The 21,719-nt window shown below is 18.0% G+C and overlaps 7 protein-coding genes across 7 annotated transcripts in view; 2 read left to right on the plus strand and 5 right to left on the minus strand.

Annotated features, from left to right (window-relative positions):
* The window catches only part of PADL01_1302800 (chromosome condensation protein, putative), a gene marked incomplete at both ends in the record, with an annotated part of 3,430 nt that extends 2,148 nt beyond the window's left edge, over nt 1-1,282 (minus strand). Inside the window, one exon of the mRNA XM_028683551.1 lies at nt 1-1,282. This exon is cut by the window's left edge and continues 1,526 nt beyond it. Coding sequence (XP_028539718.1) covers nt 1-1,282 — 1,282 coding nt within the window.
* A 1,516-nt stretch (nt 1,283-2,798) lies between these two features.
* Nucleotides 2,799-5,776, minus strand: PADL01_1302900 (DNA ligase I; the record flags this gene model as incomplete). The annotated part of the gene is made up of 2 exons (XM_028683552.1): nt 2,799-5,427; nt 5,580-5,776. 2 exons carry the CDS (start codon nt 5,774-5,776, stop codon nt 2,799-2,801), a joined length of 2,826 nt encoding a protein of 941 aa, XP_028539719.1.
* A 1,820-nt stretch (nt 5,777-7,596) lies between these two features.
* On the minus strand, nt 7,597-9,168 carry PADL01_1303000 (CorA-like Mg2+ transporter protein, putative; the record flags this gene model as incomplete). The annotated part of the gene is made up of 2 exons (XM_028683553.1): nt 7,597-7,733; nt 7,899-9,168. The coding sequence occupies 2 exons, from the start codon at nt 9,166-9,168 to the stop codon at nt 7,597-7,599; spliced, it is 1,407 nt and encodes a 468-aa protein (XP_028539720.1).
* A 2,689-nt stretch (nt 9,169-11,857) lies between these two features.
* PADL01_1303100 (conserved Plasmodium protein, unknown function) lies at nt 11,858-12,400 on the plus strand (the record flags this gene model as incomplete). Its single annotated transcript, XM_028683554.1, has 1 exon — nt 11,858-12,400. One exon carries the CDS (start codon nt 11,858-11,860, stop codon nt 12,398-12,400), a length of 543 nt encoding a protein of 180 aa, XP_028539721.1.
* Nucleotides 12,401-13,048: 648 nt separating this feature from the next.
* Nucleotides 13,049-14,973, minus strand: PADL01_1303200 (conserved Plasmodium protein, unknown function; the record flags this gene model as incomplete). Its single annotated transcript, XM_028683555.1, has 2 exons — nt 13,049-13,255; nt 13,342-14,973. The coding sequence occupies 2 exons, from the start codon at nt 14,971-14,973 to the stop codon at nt 13,049-13,051; spliced, it is 1,839 nt and encodes a 612-aa protein (XP_028539722.1).
* Nucleotides 14,974-16,335: 1,362 nt separating this feature from the next.
* Nucleotides 16,336-16,971, minus strand: PADL01_1303300 (small heat shock protein, putative; the record flags this gene model as incomplete). The annotated part of the gene is made up of 1 exon (XM_028683556.1): nt 16,336-16,971. The coding sequence occupies one exon, from the start codon at nt 16,969-16,971 to the stop codon at nt 16,336-16,338; it is 636 nt and encodes a 211-aa protein (XP_028539723.1).
* Nucleotides 16,972-17,843: 872 nt separating this feature from the next.
* Nucleotides 17,844-21,554, plus strand: PADL01_1303400 (conserved Plasmodium protein, unknown function; the record flags this gene model as incomplete). The annotated part of the gene is made up of 1 exon (XM_028683557.1): nt 17,844-21,554. The coding sequence occupies one exon, from the start codon at nt 17,844-17,846 to the stop codon at nt 21,552-21,554; it is 3,711 nt and encodes a 1,236-aa protein (XP_028539724.1).
* Nucleotides 21,555-21,719: the final 165 nt, after the last annotated feature.

Here is a 21,719-nt window from a genome sequence, read left to right on the forward strand (position 1 = left end):
TCTCATCATAAAAATTTATAATATTATTCTTATCTGTAATACACATTTCATCATCATTATATAAATTACCATCAACATCTTCCTTATCTACTTCATCTGTATCTTTAGAATCCGTTCTTTTCAATTTATGCTTTTTTAATTCTTCTTTAAAATAATCTAATTCTGGACATATATTTAAGCTATTGAAATCATCAGGACCACCATATAATATTTCTCTTAATATATCTGCATTTAAAAATAATTTCTTCTTATATATATCAAAAAATTCTTTATGTTCATTCATATCAAAACTATCCATATTTGTAGTATTTGATTCATTTTGCTTATTTTTTGAATTTTTCAAAATTTCTGCATCATTTTTTTTTTTTTTCTCATCAACTTTGTCATGTATATTATTATTATATGTAATGATATCATAATTATCACAATTATCATCATTAATATCCTTATCAATTACATTTTCTTTTTGTTTAATATCCTTCTGAGTATCATCCAAATTTTTTCTTCTCTTCTTATATTGACACACATCAATATCACCATCAAATTGTATAGACAAATCATTATTTAAATTTAGATTAGGTAATAAATATTTCTGACCACATGAATGGTCATAAGTACTATTTAATTTTAAAAAAAAGGTATCAACAGATATATTAGACAACGACAAGGAATCTACAATGATATCAGAAGATTTAGCTAGTGTAGAAGATTCTTGTAAATATGTTAATTTTCTTTTTCTCATTCTTTTATTTAAAGGATCAATTACATTCTTATTATCATCAATTGTATCATTATCTAATTCAAGTTGTTTAGCTAAATTCATATTAGTTAAAAAATTATATGTCTGATCATATATAGCTTCAACTCTATAACCATATACTTTTGTAGCACCTTCAATAGCTTTAGATGCACGTGTAAATGATAAATTAAATTCTCCATTTTCTATCATTTCATCATTTAATTCTTCAGGTATTTCTTCATCATTTAAATTTATTAAATCTTCTAAATGTTCTATAATATGTATATCAAAAGCATTCCTAGTACATATCTTATTATGAGATAATGCAACCATACAATTCTTAAAAACATCATTAATTTCTTTTACTTTATTCTTATCATATTTACTCTTATTACCCTCTATACTATCACTACTCTCGTTATTTAAAAAGGTAAGCCTCCTCATATTCTTATTCACTTCTATTGTCTTTTTATTAGTCCCATCTTTATTTTTTACACTACTCCGGTTATTCTCTCCAACATTATTCACACCTAATTTTTTCATATTCTCAATATATTATAACAACAAAAAATATATTACAAATAAATAAATATAAACATATATATATATATATATATATATATATATATATTTATTTAATAAGACTCACTTATTTTTTTACAATATATTACAACTAAAAGTTATTTCACAAATATATCGATACATACAAAACAATTAAAATATATATATATATATATAATATTTTATATAGATTTATCACATCTAGTATTCATTTTAGATATCATTCAATTTTTTTTTAAAACATTTTTTTATAATATACATTCAAAAAATTAATGTACTTGTCTTTTTTTTGTATTTTTTGTATTTTTTTTTTATTATTATTTTTACAAAGTATACAATATAAATATAAAAATATACAAATATATATATATATATATATATTATTATATATATAATGTACATATTAATAAATAAGGATAATTTAAAATATTCATACAATTAACTATTCACAAAATTATATTATTAATATATATGTAAATATATATATATATATATATATTTTTAATAAAAATTTTAAAAAGTATAAAAATTAAAAATAATATATTTATTCTGTAAAATTATATATTCACCTATAAATATTTTATTATACACACTTATTAGGAATGGTGAAATAAAAAAAAACAAAAAATATAAATATAAATCACAATATATATATATAATATGTATATATTTCATAGTAATTCATATAATTTATATTTTAATTCTTTATTTATTTTATTTCATAAATGTCCGTACCCCTTTAAAAAAAAAAAAAAAAAAAAAAAAAAAAAAATACATAATCATATTATTCAAATTTTAAAAATCGATTATTTTACGAAACAATTCAAGTTGATTCGTAATATATACATATATATATGTTTTATTTTTTTTAATACTTAATTACTAGTATAATATATATTATTATATATATATATGTATTTTATTTTTTGAAGTCAAAATAAATATTAAATCAAATCAGATGTAATATATCAAATACATTTATATTTATACTCTTTTTATCGTCTGAGGGATGTTCGAAAAAAAAAAAAAAAAAAAAAAAAAAAATTTTAAAGTTAAAAAAAAATTAGTACATATAATTATACAAAAAAATAATAAATTAAGACAAATAAAATAAAAAAAAAAAAAAGAAATTATAAAAATATATAAATGTTATAATATTATTAGTTATTTTTATTAAGCCAAAACTTTTTTTTGAATTCCAAAAAAAAAAAAAAAAAAAAGTAAAAGTATAAAAGAATAAAAGAATAAAAGAATAATAACATTACCAATTAGGAATAAATTAATAATATATTAAAAGAGTGGTAATACATATATATATATATATTAGTATATATTTTTACATATTAAGTTACATAAGCATAATGATTTGCATATATAATAATAACAGAACAAAATTTACACATTATTAATATATAATTTTGGTCTCCCGTGTTTATTAATTTGATATTATATCATTATATATATATATATATATATATATATATATTTTTTTTTTTTTTTATTCACTCTCTGTATCATCATTATAATCAATATTTTTATTTTTATTATTACTAAATTGAGCCTCATAAAAATCGACAATTTGCTGTGTAGTTGTTGCTTGTTCTGCATTTTTATCTTCTCTTAATCGTAAAAATCTCGGGAACCTTAAACCAATACCTTTATCATCAGCATATATACCAATAGCAGCTGTATGTACTGGTGATAAAGATAAATCTGCTGCTTTAACTTCCCATACATAGTGAGCATCAAACCATACATCAGGATTTAATTTATCAGATACTTCATAATATGATTTTTTATTTGGTATTATTTTATCACTTAATGATTCATATAATGATCCTAATATTTCATCACTAAAACCTGTACCTGCTTTACAAACTGTTTGAAAATTTTCAGTCTCAGAATTATAAGCTGCTAGAACAAAAGCTCCATATACACCACTTCTTTTACCTTTTCCATAATAACCAGCAATAGGAACTAAATCAACTGAATCTGAAAGACCTTCAACATAATCTTTTTTAACTTTTAACCAGTTTAATGATCTCCTCGATGGTTCATATGATGCATTGTCTATTAAAGTTTTAACCATTAAACCTTCACAATTATTTTCTATAGCATCTTGTAAAAAGATATCAATATCTTCACTATTATTCATTTCAGAATGTGTAGCATATGATAACACACCATCTTTTGATTTTAATAAAGAATATAATAATTTCCTTCTAACAGCTAAAGGTTCTTTAATTACTGGTACACCATTACAACAGATTAAATCAAAAGGAAAAAGACATACTTTGACTTTAATATTTTCTATATCTACATCTTTTCTTTTTCTAGTTGTTAATACTTGGAATGGTAATATTTTCTTATTAACAATATCATAAGCAACAACTTCACTATCAATAATACATTCCTTTGCATTCTCAACAATTTGATCTTTAATAATTTGTATAACATCTGGATATTTCTCAGTCATAGTTTCTAAATTTCGACTAAATATTTTTATATTATCCTTATCTATATAATGTATTTGTGCTCGTTCTCCATCATATTTATATTCACATGTAAATGTAACATTATTAAATCTATCTAACACTTCTTGAACACCTTTAGTTGGTTTCGCTAACATTGGTTGCACTGGAATTCCTGTCTTGACAGTACATTTTTTATTTAATGTATTCATATCATCACCATTTAATAAATTTTGAATTATTATTTCAATATTTGGTAATTCACATAAAGCACCCTTAACTGATTTTTCCATACATTCAAATATATCAACATCATTATTTTCTTCACAATATATCTTTTTTAATTCTTTAAAAAATGTTGGTATAAGTCTAGTATCACCTACCTTTTCAATGTTATAAAAAATATTCGGTTTGTTGATTTTTTCATTTCTCATACGTATCTGATTAATTAATGAATCCATATTATCACAAATATTTTCTTCCTTTTTTATATTATCATAAATATTTTGTTCCTTATTTATATTATCACAAATATTTATATTATCACAAATATTTTGTTCCTTTTTTATATTATCATTTATATTTATATCATCATTCCTACCTTTTATATATCCTTCCATATTGTTTCTATCACATGATCGTGTTAAAGACTCATCCTTCTTCGGATTAGAAATACCTTCAAATTCATCAGTATGGCATAAATTACCATTAATTAAATTCTCGTTAATTAATTTGCCTCTCTTAATTATATCATCAGGTATACTAGGTCTTGTCAATATAAAAGCATAAGACAATGCTTGAACAACCGTTGCAGAATTTACTCCTATTCTTAAACGTTGTTGTAAGAATCTTACGATATATTTAGCCTCAGATGTTTTAGCACTTACTAACAATTTCTTTATTACATCTCTTTTCTTTTGTTGTGAGTTAGATCCAATAAGATTAGGAATACTCTTTAATTCATTAAAAACAGATTGAATAGTTAAACGAGGTAAAGGAAATATAGTTCTCATCTTACATGAACAATTCTCAGCTATTATTCCTAAATCTTCAATCTGTTGTAAATCCTTTTTTATACTACTCTCGGTTCGACTGTAAGCCTCAGACATCGTTTTTAATATCAAGGCTTCACCTACACCAGCCTCAACATTTAAATAATCTGGAGCTACTTTATTTAATGTTATATATACAGCTGGAATTAAATCATTAGGACTATAATATATTAAAACCCTAAATATATTAGATAATATAATAGATACATTTTTTTTACTTCCTGTTCCACTACCTTTTAATTCTTCTATTTGATTAAATGCATTTGTTAAAAATGTAAATAATAACGAGTCTTTAAATTTATGTTTTTCTTTATCTTTATCAGATAAATATAAATCATTTATATTAAAATGTACAGGATTAAATTTAGGTGAGCTTAAATCATTTACTTTTTCATCTTCTCTTACAACACAATTGAATAACGAGCCTTTCTTTACAACATCACTTTCGTTTTTTATTTTAGCTCTTTTATTTTTGTTACTTTCGCTAGTCATTTTCCTTTTCACATTACTATCTTTTTCTTCTTCTTTTATTTCTGCTTTTTCAAATGCTTCATTTTGTTTCGTCTCATCCTTTGACCCTTTTTTTGGAAATGAGAAGCATTTTCTAAAAAAATAAAAAAAATATATACACACATAAATATATTATATATATATATATATATATATATATGTATGTATTTATTTATATATATATATGTATTTATTCATATCCAACATGCCATCATATATAATTTCTTTGTAAGATGCAAAACATACAATATATCACTATAACTATTAGGTGATGAATTATTTGTAAAATTCTTAGAAACTTTAAAATTAAAATATATTTTTTTATGACTAAATATTTTTCGCGTCCTTAAAAATGACATCATAAAATTATAATCAGTTCTCACATAATTAATAATTTTACATACAACCATTTTAATTAATAAAACTAATATTAGTAAATTCATAATGAAAATATATATTACAACACACTCTCAAAAAAAAAAAGTACGTACATAAGTATTTTATAACATCTTTTTTACACCTCATCACATTTTTCAAATTATTTTTATTCATTTTATGTGGAACCATATATATATTCAAAATTAAAGCATAACTCACACAAAAATAAATTAAATAAAAAAAAAAAAAAAAAAAAAAAAAAAAAAAAAAAACGAAAAATATAATTCAAAAAAAAAAAAAATAATTATATAAATATAAATATATTTATATATATAATTATATATATATATCATTTTAGAATCCTTGTATTTTTCTAATTTCTTATTTTATTTATTTTTATTTTTTATATAACTTACTCTAAGGTAACTTGTTTTAGTGCTTTTTCCATTACTTAAAAAAAATTTATAAAATAAAAAAAAAAAAAAAAAATTATAAAATATTTTTTTTTTTTTCTTTCCTATTAGATTGGATTTAAGAATATTAAGGTAAAAAAAAAAAAAAAAAAAAAAAAAAAAAAAAAAATACTATAAGAGGGGATATACACATATATATATTATATTATATATATATATATATAATATTCTACCTATTATATAAAAAATTAATATATTTATATATATATATATTTTTCTTTTCACACACATTCATATTGTATTTATAATCATTATGACAATATATATGTATATATATAGATATAGATATACATTAATGTTATTAAAGCTTTAATAATTTTTTAAGTATTCTAAAAAGAAAAGCAAAAAAAAAAATAAGAATATTAAGAATCATAAAAAATAATATATTAACATTATTCTTCTACATCTTCTAAAAAAAGAAAAAATAAATTAATATTAAAAATAAGTTTTTAATAATTCAATTAAAAAAAATATAAAAATGAATTTATCTTTAAAAAATAAAATAAAATAAAAAATGTGTTAACATATAATATATATATATATTATAAGTGTAAGAGAATTTAACACATTAATAAATATAAAGTATAATATTTAAAAAAAAAAAAAAAAAAAAAAGGAAAATTATGTATACATAATATTAAATCATATAAATAAAAAATTATACCTAATGGGAAATTTTTATGAATACATAAAAACAAAAAAAAATAAAATAAAAAATTTAAATTAAAATTAAATATATATGTGTATGAAGTGTTTAAAAAGAAAAAAAGGCATTATATATAAACATATATAATATATATATATATATATATATATATATTTATTTATTTTTATTTTTTCCTTTTAGCACATTAAATATAAAAAGAAGATAAACACACATATATAAATATATATTATTATGTATAAATAATAAAAGTAGCGTGATCCATTTTACCTTTTCTTACCTTATATAATAATATATATATATTGTATATTATATATTATATATATATAATTATATATTTATAATTAACAAAATTAAAAAAAAAAAAAAAATATATATATATTATATATATATATATATAATTGTATATAATAAAATAAAGATAACTGAAAAAATTAAAAATTATTCATATGTATAATAATTTAAATATCACATTATTTTTAATATTGCTCAATGTATCATTATATATATATATATATATATATATATATATATATATATTTTTATTTGTGTTTATTCCTTATATTATGATAAATTATTTAAACCCATACACTTTTATATATTATTCAAATGTGGGAATATCCAATTTTAAAAAAAAAAAAAAATGATTGTGTGTTTTAATTATTTATTCATTTTAAATATAAAAATATATGAATGCTCTTTTAAGTACTTCTTTTATGTCCGCATTCCTTGCTATTATTATATTTATTTAAAGACGTATACACTTAAAAAAGTAAACAGACATAACTACAGTCATTAAACATAAAAATATTACAAGGCCGGTGACGTAAATAAATGCATAGTCGTGATCCTCCAGACGTATTTTTAAGTTCATACCAAAAACTCCTAAATTGGGGGGAATAGAAAAAAAAAAAAATAATAATAAAAAAAAAAATAAAAAATAAAATAAAAAATAAAAACAAAAAAATAAATAAATAAACACACACACATATATATATATATATATATTTATTTTATTTTATTTTTTTATTTTTTTTTTTTTGAATCTACCTGTTATTAAGGTTCCTATACCAAATCCCGAATTAATCAAACTTATAACTATATCCATTCTTATCAAATTATTTCTCGACAATGACAAATCTGATATAATTTTATTCTCCAGATTTAACATTAAATCATATAAGTGTTTAACTTGATCATGTAACTGAGTCAATTCTTGATCGAAATATTCAAATAACATTTCTAAATCCTGATTAGGATGCTCTTTATTGTTATTATTATTATTATCTTCCTCATTAATATTAGGATTAAAATAACATCTTGTTAATTCCATTTTTTTTAAATCTATATGATTTTCTGATACATCATGAAAAGCTTTAATAAAAGAATTAATTTTATTGATAAGTATATTTGTAGGTTCTTTTAAATTATGTAAATTACTTAAAATATCTTGATATTTAGTTACTTTTAAAGAAAATTTAATATCAGCAAAATCTTTATTTAATAATTTCATTTCTGCATTTAAATGTTCTAAGGCACTTGAAAAAATACATTCTAGTGCACAAAACTCAAATGGTCTTTGTTCTGCTTTTTTCATATCAGGTTTATAAGAATTGATAAATTTTTTAGACACTGAACATAATTTTTTTATTAAATCATCTCTTATTAAATCTTCTTTTACAACTAAAAAAACACTTGAATGTAATATAACACAAGTTAAAGGTGGTAAAGAAACTAATATAGAATTTAAACGAGCTTCTATACTAGCTATATTATTATTATCAGCTAATAATTGTTTACAATCACGATAATTTATTAAACCCACATTATATTTTACATAATTTATATGACAACAATGTTTTATTCTTCTTAAAAATTCAGTACATAAATATTCTCTAATAAAACATTTACCTCCAAATATCTCAATTATTACATGCCTTCTTAATTTATTTATTTGAATTAAATAATCATTCTCATTCATTATACCTTCTAATTTTATTTTAGATTCATTCTTATGACATAAAGAACATCTTAATTTATTCTTTGGATCATTCTCTTCATTTATAGAACTCTTCTCTCTATTCATAAAAGTAGAGCTGTTCAGAGAATTCTCTTTTCTTGATATACAATCACCATTCTCATGTACCTTCTTATAATGTTTAAATAAACGATTCTTTATATTATAAGAATAATTATTCTTATCAAAACTTTTATTATCTATAATATCATCTTCATCATCATTCAAATCTATTTCATCGTAATCATAATTCTTCTTTGATGTCTTCTTCTCATCTTTTAAAACAAACGATTCAAAAGACATTTTACAAAAAAAAAAAAAAAAAATATAAAAAATAATACAATATAATCAAAATGAAATGAATAAAATGAATAAATATAAAGATAATATATATATATATACAATATATTACTATATATATATATATATATATATATATATGAAAAATTGAAAAATAAAATATATTTTATATATCACTATTTATCTATTATATTAACACTTATGTAGCCAAATTGTATTAATAATACCAATATAAAAAATTTAATCATTAAATATATTTACGTTATGTATATAATTTATAAATTAGGTAATTCTTTTTATTCAGACGTATGCACATTATAATATAAATAAATAAATATATACATATATATATATATATATATGATTTTTATAATATGTACTAAATGATTTATATATAAATCTTTATTTATTTATAACATTTATAAACAAATTGAAAAACAAAAAAAAATTAAAGTTATATATAGATTTAATATATATATGTATTATGTATGTATATTATATTTTTTTATAGCATGACTGCTATTTTTCTTATGTATAGAACAGTAAACAAGTTAACATACTACTCGATCTAGAAATATCACAACTAACATATATATTATATGTTACATACATACGTGTAACATATAGACATGTAATATATAATGGATATCATAATTTTAATTTCAACAAATAATAATAATTTTCCTCTTTAGAAACATTCTAATATAAAAAAAAAAAAAAAATAATAATATTAATTCACTACATATATATATATATATATATATATTGTTTAATATTCAAAAAGGGATATTTTGTAGAATTATTAATTATCATATTAATTTCTTTTTTTTTTTTTTTTCTCCTTTTTCTAAATAATTTTTATTCTTTATAATTGTACTATTTAAAATAAATGTATGTATATATATATATATATATGTACGTAAATATAATTTTAAATATTATTTATTCAAATAACATATTATTATTATATATATAAATTAATATAACATTTAAAAATTTATACACACTTAAAAATAAATGAATAAAAAAAAATATATATATATATAAATATATATATGTATTATATATATATATATATATTTTTATTATTTAAAACTTTTGTTATATTTATATAAATAAAATATATTGTAAAAATAGATGTTATAGTAACTCTATAAAATACAAAATTGTCATTGCAATTTTGTCAATCTATACTATTTTGTTTTCCATTTTTTAATTTTACAAAATTATAAATATATATATTTTTATATATATAAATATAAATTTTATTATTTATTTTATAAATTTTTATTAAATAGAAGAAAAAAAAAAAAAAAAAAAAAAAAAAAAAAAAAAAGAAGTATATTAATATATACATATATATATATATATATATATATATTATATATATTTTTGTTACGTGGAAATGTGTGTAATTATCCATGCTTAAAAAATTTCGTTACTTCTTTTGTATTCTATATATTATATATATATATATATTTTTATATCATTGAGAAAAAGTTTAAAAAATTAAGAAAAAAAAAAAAAAAAAAAAATTTATTATTCAATGAGGGAAAAGAAGGAAAAAATAAAAATGTAAGAAAAATTACCTTTTTAAGATAAAAGAAAAAGAAAAAAAAAAAAAAAAAAAGAACATATATATAATATATATATATTTATATATATTATACCTTTTTTTATTTTTAAAAGCATTTAATTTTTTTTTTTTTTTTTTTATATACTTAAGAAATAAAAATTATATTATATATATATATATATATATATATATATATATATATATATTATATATATATATATTATTTGATTAAAAAAAAATACATAGAAGGGAATTTTCCTCTTTCTTTTGTTTTTTCTCCTTTATTTTCCATCTCTTTAAAATGTAGAATATTGTACAAGAAAAATATGTTCCATGCTCTATCATATATATATATATATATATATATATATATATACATACATATATTTTTTATATGCATATAAATTTTTAAGGTAAATTAAAACAAACCACAAATATTATGTTTGTAAAGGGGAAAAAGAAAATAAAAAAAAATAACAAATTGACAAAAGTTTTTATTTCGAATAAGATTATATGAAAAAATATAATGTTTTGAATTCTTATAAATCATATATTTAGTTTACCTTTTTTATTTTATTTAAATATATTTATATTCTCCACATAATTTATTTTAAATAAAAATATGGTATATTTGAAAAAAAAAAAAAAAAAAAAAAAAAATATATATATATATATATATTACCTGAACAGCTAACTATTTGGAAATATAAATAAAAATATATACATAAATATATATTATATATATATATTTTTTTTTTTTTTTTTTTTTTTGAATAACGGGAAAAAATGATAGAATAAATCATTTTTATATAGATTCCTTTTTTTTTTTTTTTCTCCTTGAATTTCTTATTTGTTGAGATATTATAATCATAAACTTTTTAAATATATATTAAATATTTCCATAATATATTTATCAATGGTCTATTAAAATATTAACTCATATAATATATATATGTATTATTATATATACATGGAATTATCCCCCATTATTATCACATACAAATTACATATTATTAACATATATATTCTACACATTTAAGTGCTTAAATTTTTTTTTTTTTTTTTTTTTAATTTTCTTCCATATTTCATATTTTAAATACAAAATATATTCTTCAGATGAGAAAATATCGCAACTCCATTTTTTCCATATTACTAAGCACATCCCTTGGATGGAATATAAACCAACTTTATCGTCAAAATAATTTAAATATTTATGGATTGAAAAATGATCATGATATTATTATAGTTAGACATATTAACATTTATGATAAAAAAGATAATCAAAATAATGAAAGTAATGAAAATAATATTTTAAATGAAAAAGAATTACTTAATTTTTTAGATCAATTTACTACTATCAATAAAAAATATAAAGGCTTCTGTGAAACTAGCGTTTTTAAAAATTCCACTTTTTCCTCAAATATGAAAAATGAATATTCTGATGGGACTTTTAATACTTATCTTGTTATAGATAAATGGAAAAATCAAAAAGATTTTGAAAAATCAAAAAAAGAATTTCAAAATCTATTTCTATATAATAATCATATATATAATAAAAAAATGCAAGACTTTTATTATAATTTTCAAATGTATAGAAATAATTATGAAACCACATCGGCAACAAATATATTCACAAAATTGTTTTCAATGATATTTTAAAATAAGCAAGTTATTCATATATCAGGACCTTATCAAACACACAGCTATTTATTTTTTTAAATACAAACATATATATAGAGATATATTGTTAATTATATATACCTTAATATTTTTATTTTTTTTTTTTTTTTTTTTTATTTATACTTTTTATTTTTTTTGTCTTCTCATATACACACTTTTATAATTATCTTTAAAATATATTATTTAAAACTTTCAAATTGTCATTTTAATTTTTTTTATATCATTACATACCTGTTATGCTAAAAATTATATTTAAAAAATAAAAAAGCAAAAATTTTTAGTGACTACAAATTTTTAACAAATATGATATGTACTATATATAAATTAAAGCATAATATAAGTACATATATATATATATATATATTTATATATTTATATATTTATGTTTATATATCCATGTCATATAAAAAAATATATGAATAGGCCAAAAAAAAGAAACCACACATATTAAAAGGTTCACATTATTAATAAAAATAAGGAATCTACCATTCAATAGGAATGTACACAAAAAAAAAAAAAAAAAAAAAAAAAAAAAAAACTACCATTGTGTCATATTAAAATCAATATAATCATGTTAACACAATATATAAAATTTTATATTATTATTATTATTTTTTTTTTTCTTTCCTATGGTGAGATTAAATATTTCTCTACAGCCTCATTAGACAAAAAACTTGAAAAAATAAAATTGTCATCCTGATGATCCAACTTAAACCTTAAAAGAGCATGTGGCATGAGATTATAAAAGGAAAGACTTTTTTGAGGATCAAATTTACGAATTCCGGGTGTTTCATAAAGAAACCATTTTTTTGAAATAATGGAATCATTTAAAAACTAAAAAAAGAAATAAATTATAATATATATAATAAATTATATGTATGATAAATATGTATATATATTTATTATTTTTTTCTAATTACCCCTTTTACTGCTTCATTTACATCCCTAAATAACGTTCCAGATGAAAAGGATAATTCAAGAATGTAATCATCTGGAAATAAAATTTTTATAATCGTTTTTGAATAAACCTTTGCTTTGGATATTTTTTCTAATTCCAACTTTGTTTTAGATTTGAATGTTTGTTCTTTACCAAAATTTTTTATATTTGAAATAATATAAGAGAAATCTTCTTCATTTTCTTCATTTTCATCATTTTCCTCATTTTCTGTATCATCTTCATCTTTTTCTTGTGCATCTAACACAGTGTTATGATTTTTTTTTTTTAGTTCCTTATCCTTTTCTTTCTTATCTTGACTATCATTATAATTTTTTTGTTTGTATATTTTTGGATTCTTTTCTATTGGTTGATTCATTAATTTTTCCATCTGTTCTTTTTTTTGTTTCAATAAAATATCCACATTATCATTGGAATGAAATAAGTTTTTTTTTTTTTTCAAGGTATCTACACACACAATATTAGATTTGAAAGGATCAAAATTTATATTAGAAGAATCATCAATTTTAATAATATTCTTAGAAATATTTTTTAACGATTCATATATACACAATAATAATAAAGTATCCACTTTTATCATAACATAAAAAATATATATTCTTACAAATCCTATAGATAATAATAAATTTTTAACCTCTTCATATATTAATATTTTATTTTTCATAATATTATTTGTACTTTTTAATATTCTTGTATTTAAAACATTTGGATTAATTAAAATATTTTTTACTATTTTGCATAGTATAGGTAAGACAATTTTTAAATTTTCTATAGATATTTTTTTTAATTTCTCACATGCATTAATACTGTTTATTGTTCTTGTTTTTTCTTCTGAATAGCTATATGAACTATTACAATTATCATAATTATTTGTATAATCATCTTCATTCGACAGATAAAATATATCTTCCTTATTAATATCCTCTGTTTGTTTACTTATCATATTTTCTAATATATCTTTATTATATTTTATTATAGAATAATTGAAACCTTCTTTTTTATTCATATTTGAATTTTCATGAACTCTACTACTATTATCTCTTGATATATTCATATCATTTATTAATTTTGATGATTTATTATTATGATCTACATAATTTAATAAAGTCCTTTTATTATCATAATCAGAGCTAACATAATTATTTATATTATTACAATGTGTTATATTTTCTTTTATCACATTAGTACTAGATATATTTTCCTTTATATTTACATCTTCATTCTCTTCTTTTAGATTTTTTTTTAATTTTTTATTACAATTCACAATTTCGTTTTTTTCACAATGGATTTCATCATATCTATTATTTCCCTCCATATTATTATTATTGTCATCATTATTATCTTTATTTTTATCATCACGTGTTTTACTTTGTTCTTCTTTCTTTATGTGTAGCTCCTTTTTTATTTCATCCACCAGACGAAGAGGTAATTGTAATTTAAACCATTCATCATCAGTTAAACTTTTTAAACTTTCTATTGAATCTAACCAATTATCCTCAACGATTTTTTTAATAAAAGGTCTTAATTGTTCTTCATTTTTATTAATATTTTTTCCTACCTTCACAAGGAGTTTTACGACTTCATTTTCTTCATTCATTTTTTTTTTTTTTTTTTTTAACAATTTATTAAACAAATGACAAACCAAAAAAATAAAAATAAAATAAAATAAAATAAAACACTTATATATATCTTAAAATATTATATATATATTATATATATATATATATTCATTTATATATATATTTTATTTTTTTTTTTTTATTTTATTTAGGGTAATTTCATTTACCCTTTTGTCAGAAAAAAAAATGAAGATCTCTTCATTAACTTAATTTTTTTATAGTACAGTTTTGTCTAATTCTTTTTATTTATTTTTAATTTTCTCTTTTTTTATAATAAAATATATATATATATATGAATTTTATAATATTATATTAATTTATTGGTTTTTAAAAAAAATGAAATATTATATTCTCCATGATTTTATATATATATATATATATATATATATATAATATATGTAATAACCTATTTAGTAGTTTTGAAAACATAACATATGAAAAGAAAGATTTATTATTATTATATACATATAGATATGCCTTTACATAATTATATAAATATATATATATATATATATATATATATATATATATATATATATGTTTATATATTATCCTTGCCACTGTTATAAAAAATAAATGAAAATAATACACAATATTATATATATATATATATTATATTTATATTTTATATATTAAATAATTTTCTTTTTTTCTATTTAAATTTTACATAATCCCTATATATTTATATATATATATATATATAGTACATAATTAAAATAAAGAAAAAGGTTTAACGATAAATACTTTTATATAAAAAAATTATATTTTTTTATGATATAAATTAATTAAGTTGATAATTGAATTAAAAATAATAAAAATAAAAAAAATAAAAAAAGGAAGATAAAATTTTCCTTTATTTTTCTCATATAATATACAAATTAAATATGGATTCTTTATCTCATATTAAATTATATTTGTAAATAAAAAAAAAAAAAAAGAATTAAAACAATGTACATATAATATATATATTATAAGTTTAAATATAAGTACAATTTTATTGAAGTCCTCTTTTTTTTTTTTTTTTTTTTTTTTTTTTTAACCAACATAAATTTTTTTTCACCAGTTTGAGTTTTATTTATAAACGTTCTCACAATATAAAAAAGAAAATAAAAAAAAAAAATAATAATATATATATATATATATATATGTATATATATTATGTATATATTATCCTATCAAGTAATGTTAAGGATTCAATATTTTATAAAATGTAACCCATACATATATACAACTTCGACATAATAATATCATATATGCCATTCTCTTAAATTATTATTATTTTCTTTATTTTTTTTATTTTTTTTATTTTTTTTATTTTTTTTTTGTCTTTCATTACCAAATTAATCTATTTCTATTTTTTTTTTTTTCTTGTCTGGTATATCTTTTTTTGGTATGTCTATTTTAAGAACTCCATCCTTGAATGTAGCTTTAATATCATCTTCTAAAACATTTTCTGGTAATGTAAATGATCTATAAAATGATGATTCACATCTTTCCTTGATATAATATCTTTGTTGTTCATCTTTCTGTTCATGAGATTTTTTAAATTCTCCACTTATTTCTAATTTTCTATTATCTAAATTGATTTGTACATCTTCTTTATTTAAACCTGGAACGTCCATTTTTATTTCAAGATGTTTTTCTTTGTCAAGAACATCCATTGGAGGAATATTCGAATATCCATCTCTTCTAAACATAGATGAAAAAGGTTTAGATATTAATAAATCATTATTTCTATTATGATTAATATCATAATCTGCTAATGATCTTCTATTAGGAAATAATCTAAAAAAATCATTATTCATATAATAACCTCTTAAAGAATTCATCATTCTATTCATATCACTATGATATTGATCAAGACGATTCATATGATCATACATACTTTCAAAAAAAGTATCTAACATACCAGGATTTTCTAATGCCTCATTCCTTTTGTTCTTATTATTATCCTTGCTTAAATTATTCTCGCTCATTCTTACACAAAAAAAAAAAAAAAAAAAAAAAAAAAAAAAATATATATATATATATATATATATATAGGTCAAGTTACATATAATATTACTTATAATTTGCTATACATAAATAAAATAGTATATATATTTTATCCTATATATGTTAAGCAATTTTTTTTATTTTTAATTTCTCAAATATATTAAAAAAAAATAAAAAAAAAAAATTAATAATATCTTTTAAGTATAATTAATGTATTTTCAATTTTATTGTTTTATTTAAAAAAAAAAAAAAAAAAAAAAAAAAAAATAATAATAATAAAAAATGAATACCTGTCATGGTTTTCATATTAAAAATAAGAAGCCTATATATATATACATATATATATATATATATATTTTTATCCTATTAAAATATAATTAAATATATGCATATGTAAGATATTTTGCACATTTTATTTTTCAAATGGTATATCTATAATAATATTCATAAAAAATATATATATATAATATTGTACTCTTTATCTTCATGTTTTTATATCGCCAAATTATTTATCATTAACCTAAAAATATATTTTTTATTTAATTCTATAATTTCTAATAAAATGTATAAATATATTTAATATATATATATATATATATATATATATGCTCTTTAAATGTTTTATAAAAATTGTAATAGATTACAAATATATATACAAAAAAAAAAAAAAATATATTATATATAATGGTCATATGTTTATAAATATATTCTTACCCTTATTAAGTGTATATATTTGTATATATACTTGAAGGTGTAAAATGCCAATATATATATATATATATATATATTTATATATATTTATTTATTTATATAGTAGATTAACTGAAGATCCGTCCGAGTATTATAAATTAATATGCTTAAACAGAAGAATGGTTTTTACATATTCATAAGAACTATATTATTATCATTACTAATATATATATGGTCAGGTGAAAATGTTATGACATACAATAGAAATATCAAACGTAGAAAGAATTTATCGTTTTACATATATAATAATAATATATATGATTCAAAACTTGTTTATAATATATATAAGAAGGATATTAAAAAACAAAAAAAGTGTCATATTAAAAAAATTAAGAATCACCATTTTTTAGAACATATAAACAATAACACGGATAGTAACAAATATATATCAAATAAAAATGATTTATTAAAACATTTAGAAATATTAAGTCAACAATTGTTAGAAAAAAAATTACAACCATTTGAAAAAATACTAGAAGAAAGAAATAATATAAATAATGAAGAAAATAAAAATAACAATAAAAATAATTTTTCTATAAATAATTTATATCATTATATACAATCTACACACCCATTAGCTTTACAAAACATTAAATTTATTTATCAAGATAGAAAAAAATATACATTCACCAAAAATAAAATATCTGATGATTTTTTAAATACTGATCAAATACCAATTGAATCAAGTTTATTAAAAAAATATACAAACAATGAAGACCAAAAGAATTGTCACACTCAAAAGGATATAACTCATAATGATATACACAATAATATTCACAATAATAATAATGATATGTGTGATGATTTATCAAATAATTCCATATTATGTATGACCACAAATAAGTATATACCTAAAGATCAAAAAATTTGCAGTATTCCTAATAATTATATTATTAATTATGAAAATATAATAAAAGAAATACAAATATTCGTAAACCATTTTAATAATTATTTTAAGGTTAATTATTTAAAATATATTTTTAAAAATAACATAGAGGATGAAATTAATAAATTAGATTCTATCACCATCTTATTATATGATATATATATAAAACATAATTCTTTTTTAAATTTTATCAAATATTATAATTCCTCTTCTATATATTTAAAATACTGGGATATTAAATTAACACTAATTATAACATACATACATTTTATATCAAAATATATTAACACATTACTTTATATATACAATTTTAATAATTCCCTTTTTACCATATTACATAAATATTATATTGACCACACACAAAAAAAAAAAAAAAATTGCCACACAACTCATTCAAATAATTATAATCAAAATGGTGATACTAACCATCTATCAAATCATGACAAAAATTTAAACAATAATGAAAAGGTAATACATATAGAGGAAAATATAAATATCAAACAACATGATGAACTAAACAAAAATAATATATCTAATATGAATCATATAAATGATTTATATATAAAATATAATTATAATAACTATATGCAAAACAAAATAGATTCATTTTATAACTCATCATCTTTTATTAATAATATACATTCATTTATTAAATCTAAAACATCAGAAATATTAAGAAATCATTCAAACTTTTTTTTTTATAAAAATTATGAACATTATATTCAATATATTGTAAACAAAGAAAAATTAAATCACTTACCATTATATTATAAAGATTCATCCTTTTATCTTTTTAATAATAATAACATAAAAAATATCATACTTTATAGAAAACAAATGATACATGAATTTATTAAAATGTGTACATCTCAAGAAAATTACAATGAACCATATTTTCATTTTATTGATAAAAATATTATACACAAAATATTATTTACTAATAATAAATTATTTATTCAGCTAGATAAAATTATAAATAATAATATAAATACGAATGAACAACAAAAAAATAATACACATCATTTTGAAACGCCTACATTAAAGGAGCAACAAAAATTAAATATTAACACATTATATAACTATATAATGTTAAGTTTTTATGAAAATGATAATATAATGGGAGATAATAAAAATGGTGATAATAAAAATGTTGATGAGACTTATAATCACAATAGTGATAATAACCATCATCATAATAATAATATATCTTGTGATAAAAATATTGATATAAATAATTATTCTAATGAATCCTTTGAAAAATTAAAAGAACTTATTAAAAATACAATAAACGATGTAGCATATAATAACTCTATATTTAATTCATTTGAAAATATTTTTAATTACAATTTTGTAATGCATATTTATTCTTATGTTAGTACTCATGCCATAAAAATGAAATCGTCTTTAAATTTATATACCTCAAATAATGATACAAATAATAGTATGCAAAATAATATGAAAAAAAAATACGATACACAAAATGATGAAAATATATATAAACTTAAAGACAATATTATTAACAGTAGTATAAAAATGGAAGATGAACAAAAAACTATTGAAGAATTATATATAAAAGAATGTTCTGATTTTAATTTTAATGAATATGAACAGAAAGAAAAACAAAACGAAAACAAAAATAAAAATATGTGCCTAATACCAATTATAGATGTATGCAATCATAGTAGTCTTTCTAATAATTCAACAATAAACAAAGAAGACCTCACTGTTAAATATGACAATGTAAATAATAAAATTTGTCAACATGATGAGGATTATTTAAAAAATATACAACAATATCAATATAAGGAAGAAATAAATGATAGTGTTAAAAATGGGGTGAATCAAGAAGATTCTTTATCTTTTTATAGTGAAAAAAATAAAAATAAAAATAAAAAAAATTATATAGATCATAAGGATAATAATAAAAACAATCACAATAATCTGAACCCATTATTAATACCCTCTTCCATAATACATAAGATCCAAAGTGTTCACTTGATAAGCTCAAAAAAAATCGAAGAAGGTGAAGAAATCACCGTGAGCTATGGAAATGCTAGCAACGATCTTTTATTATTAGAATATGGTTTTATTGAAAAAGAAAAAGAAACGAAAGTTTATTTTAATTTTGATATAAAAATTATAAGGGAAATTATTATACAAATATTAGGAGTTGATAAACTCCCTTTAATCATGTTAGATAGCTTAGAACAAGTAAAAGTCAACTTATTTAAACAACTAAATATTATTGATGATAATCAAAGTGTATATCAACGTTTTGATACAAAAAATTTAGAAAGTGCACATATTACAAGAAAAAAAAAAGAAATCTTTAATGATTATCTAAGGAAAAATAAATATTTTAATGAATATAATATATTTACAATGAAAGATCGTATTAATAAATTTTTTATTGATGAAAAATTACAACATGATTCTAGAAAAAAAAATAAAAAAAATTATCTTTATATTGGTTCTAATCATATTGTAGATCCTATTTTATTAGCTACAATAAGAATAATTATTTATGATGATATTAATCACCTTTCTAAAATAAACATAAATGAGTTAACTTCATGGAATCATTATTTATCTATCGATTCTGAAATGGTAGTTATACAAATATTAATAAAATTAATTGATGAAATTATTTATGAACACTTTTCTTATATTAATTATGAATATATATTAAAACAAGGTTTTATAAAATATGAAGACCTAAAATTTCTACACAATAAATTCTTACAAATCAATACGTTACACTCTCATAAATCTATAAACCTATTAGAATATAATAATTTTTTTATAACTATATATAATATTCTAAAAATTAAAGAATTAAAAAATGCTAAAGATAAACTTAATCAAAAATTTAACCAAATGAAACATCTTTTCAACGAACAAAATAAAAATGAAAATAAAATAAAATGAAATGAAATGAAAATTAAAATATATTAAAATAAAAATGAAAATATATTAAAATAAAAATGAAAATATATTAAAATAAAAATGAAAATATATTAAAATAAATAGGTATATTTCTTTTTATTTACTTTTTTTTTTTTTTTTTTTTTATGTTTGGCTTTTATTTACAAT

Source organism: Plasmodium sp. gorilla clade G2 (assembly GCF_900097015.1).
Source record: "Plasmodium sp. gorilla clade G2 genome assembly, chromosome: 13".
NCBI lineage: Eukaryota > Apicomplexa > Aconoidasida > Haemosporida > Plasmodiidae > Plasmodium > Plasmodium adleri (nom. inval.).